Below are 1,546 nucleotides of genomic sequence, written 5' to 3' on the forward strand. Positions count from 1 at the left end.
TTTTTTTTTTTTTTTTTTTTTTTTTTAAGTTTTCGCTAGTTAACGCCTCGGTTCTATAATTTCTAAACGCGTTATTGGAATAAGTAGGTGGACCGGACCGTATCACATGGGACACCGAGTGGATCTGGCCGGAGGAAGATGCGGCTATCCGAATGTAAATAGTATTACTCCTACTAAAATAGAGCTTTTTGTGTCTTGAATGCCTCATCATATTAAACACATTGTGAAATCAATGTTTATTTCTCAAGGCTATTGAATCATCAATCATCCTAAACGTTCGTTTCTTTCAACTCATGGACATATGTACTAGACTGACTGATGACGGAGACGGTACCCATTCTTTATTATTACTTGGCCAATGATTAATGGCGGGTATGACCTGTATTGCAAATTCACGTTTCTTTTGTGATATAGTAAGTTGTTAGAGATAGATTAATTTGAATTGGTTGCACGCTACCGTTCTTATAGTTATCGATAGAATGCAAAGCTTATTCCATCACGTGGCATAGTCATTGTTTGACATAAGTTAAGCAATTTGAACCGGGTTCGACCGAGTGGTCCAATTTGAATTTTATTTTCCTCGAATGATTGGGCTTGTAACAATGTTTGGGCTTATAAAGAAGCCCATCTAAAAATTAGCGTTTCACCCGCACAAACTTTTCCGGTTTCCCGTATCGCGTAATCGAAAGCTACCTTCTTAACACAAAAACTCTCCGACCAAAAATTGGGGAACGACGATGGCGACGACTCTCCAGAAACTCTCCTCTCAAATCCACCGCCTCTCTCCATTCGTCAGATCCCTAACCGTCCGCACCTCCGCCACATCTGCTCCTTCTCCGTCGTCTCTGGGATCTAAGAAAGTCTCCGACCGAATCGTCAAGCTTTCTGCGATCGATCCAGATGGTTACAAGCAAGATATCATTGGGCTCTCTGGCCAGACTCTCCTTCGTGCGCTCACTCACACCGGTCTGATCGATCCGGCGTCGCATCGATTAGACGACATCGAGGCTTGCTCTGCTGAGTGCGAGGTTCAGATCGCTGAGGAATGGCTCGAGAAACTCCCTCCGCGTAGCTACGACGAGGAGTATGTCCTGAAGCGTAGCTCTAGATCCCGTGTTTTGAACAAACACTCTCGTCTTGGTTGCCAAGTTGTGTTAACCCAGGAGCTTCAAGGTATGGTCGTCGCCGTCCCTGAAGCTAAGCCTTGGGACATCCCGTAAGTTTTTGCGCTTAAGTCTCTCATAAGTGTCGTTGGTGGTTTTGTTCTCAAATTGGGCTAATAAATTTCGCGTTGGAAATTATGGTACTCTGCAGATAACTCCATATTTGAATCTGTAATCTTTGGTTTCCTTACTTTTAAATTTTTGTAATGTGGTAAAGAACTTGCTTGTTTAAACGATCATCCCTGCTTTTAGTATGGGTTGTTGCTTTGCAAATTGAATGTTGTTGCTTTCTTGATTTCAGTTTTTGCTCTCTAAGTTGATCTTGCTCTATTGCTTCTTAACCGTTTGTTTTTAGAGAGCGAACATAGGAGAGATTAGAGACT

The 1,546-nt window shown here is 42.4% G+C and overlaps 1 protein-coding gene across 2 annotated transcripts in view; it reads left to right on the forward strand.

Annotated features, from left to right (window-relative positions):
• Positions 666-1,546, forward strand: part of LOC104764470 (2Fe-2S ferredoxin-like) — a 1,520-nt gene continuing 639 nt past the window's right edge. The window contains exon 1 of one of the 2 annotated variants that reach the window (XM_019240576.1): positions 666-1,034. In XM_019240576.1, the coding sequence (XP_019096121.1) occupies positions 738-1,034 (297 nt within the window). In that variant the 5' untranslated portion in view covers positions 666-737. Of the gene's footprint in view, positions 1,464-1,546 lie in introns of those variants that run through there. The other variant, XM_010488007.2, reaches the window with a different exon arrangement.

The sequence above is a fragment of the Camelina sativa genome, chromosome 19, assembly GCF_000633955.1.
Source record: "Camelina sativa cultivar DH55 chromosome 19, Cs, whole genome shotgun sequence".
Taxonomy (NCBI): Eukaryota; Viridiplantae; Streptophyta; class Magnoliopsida; order Brassicales; family Brassicaceae; genus Camelina; species Camelina sativa.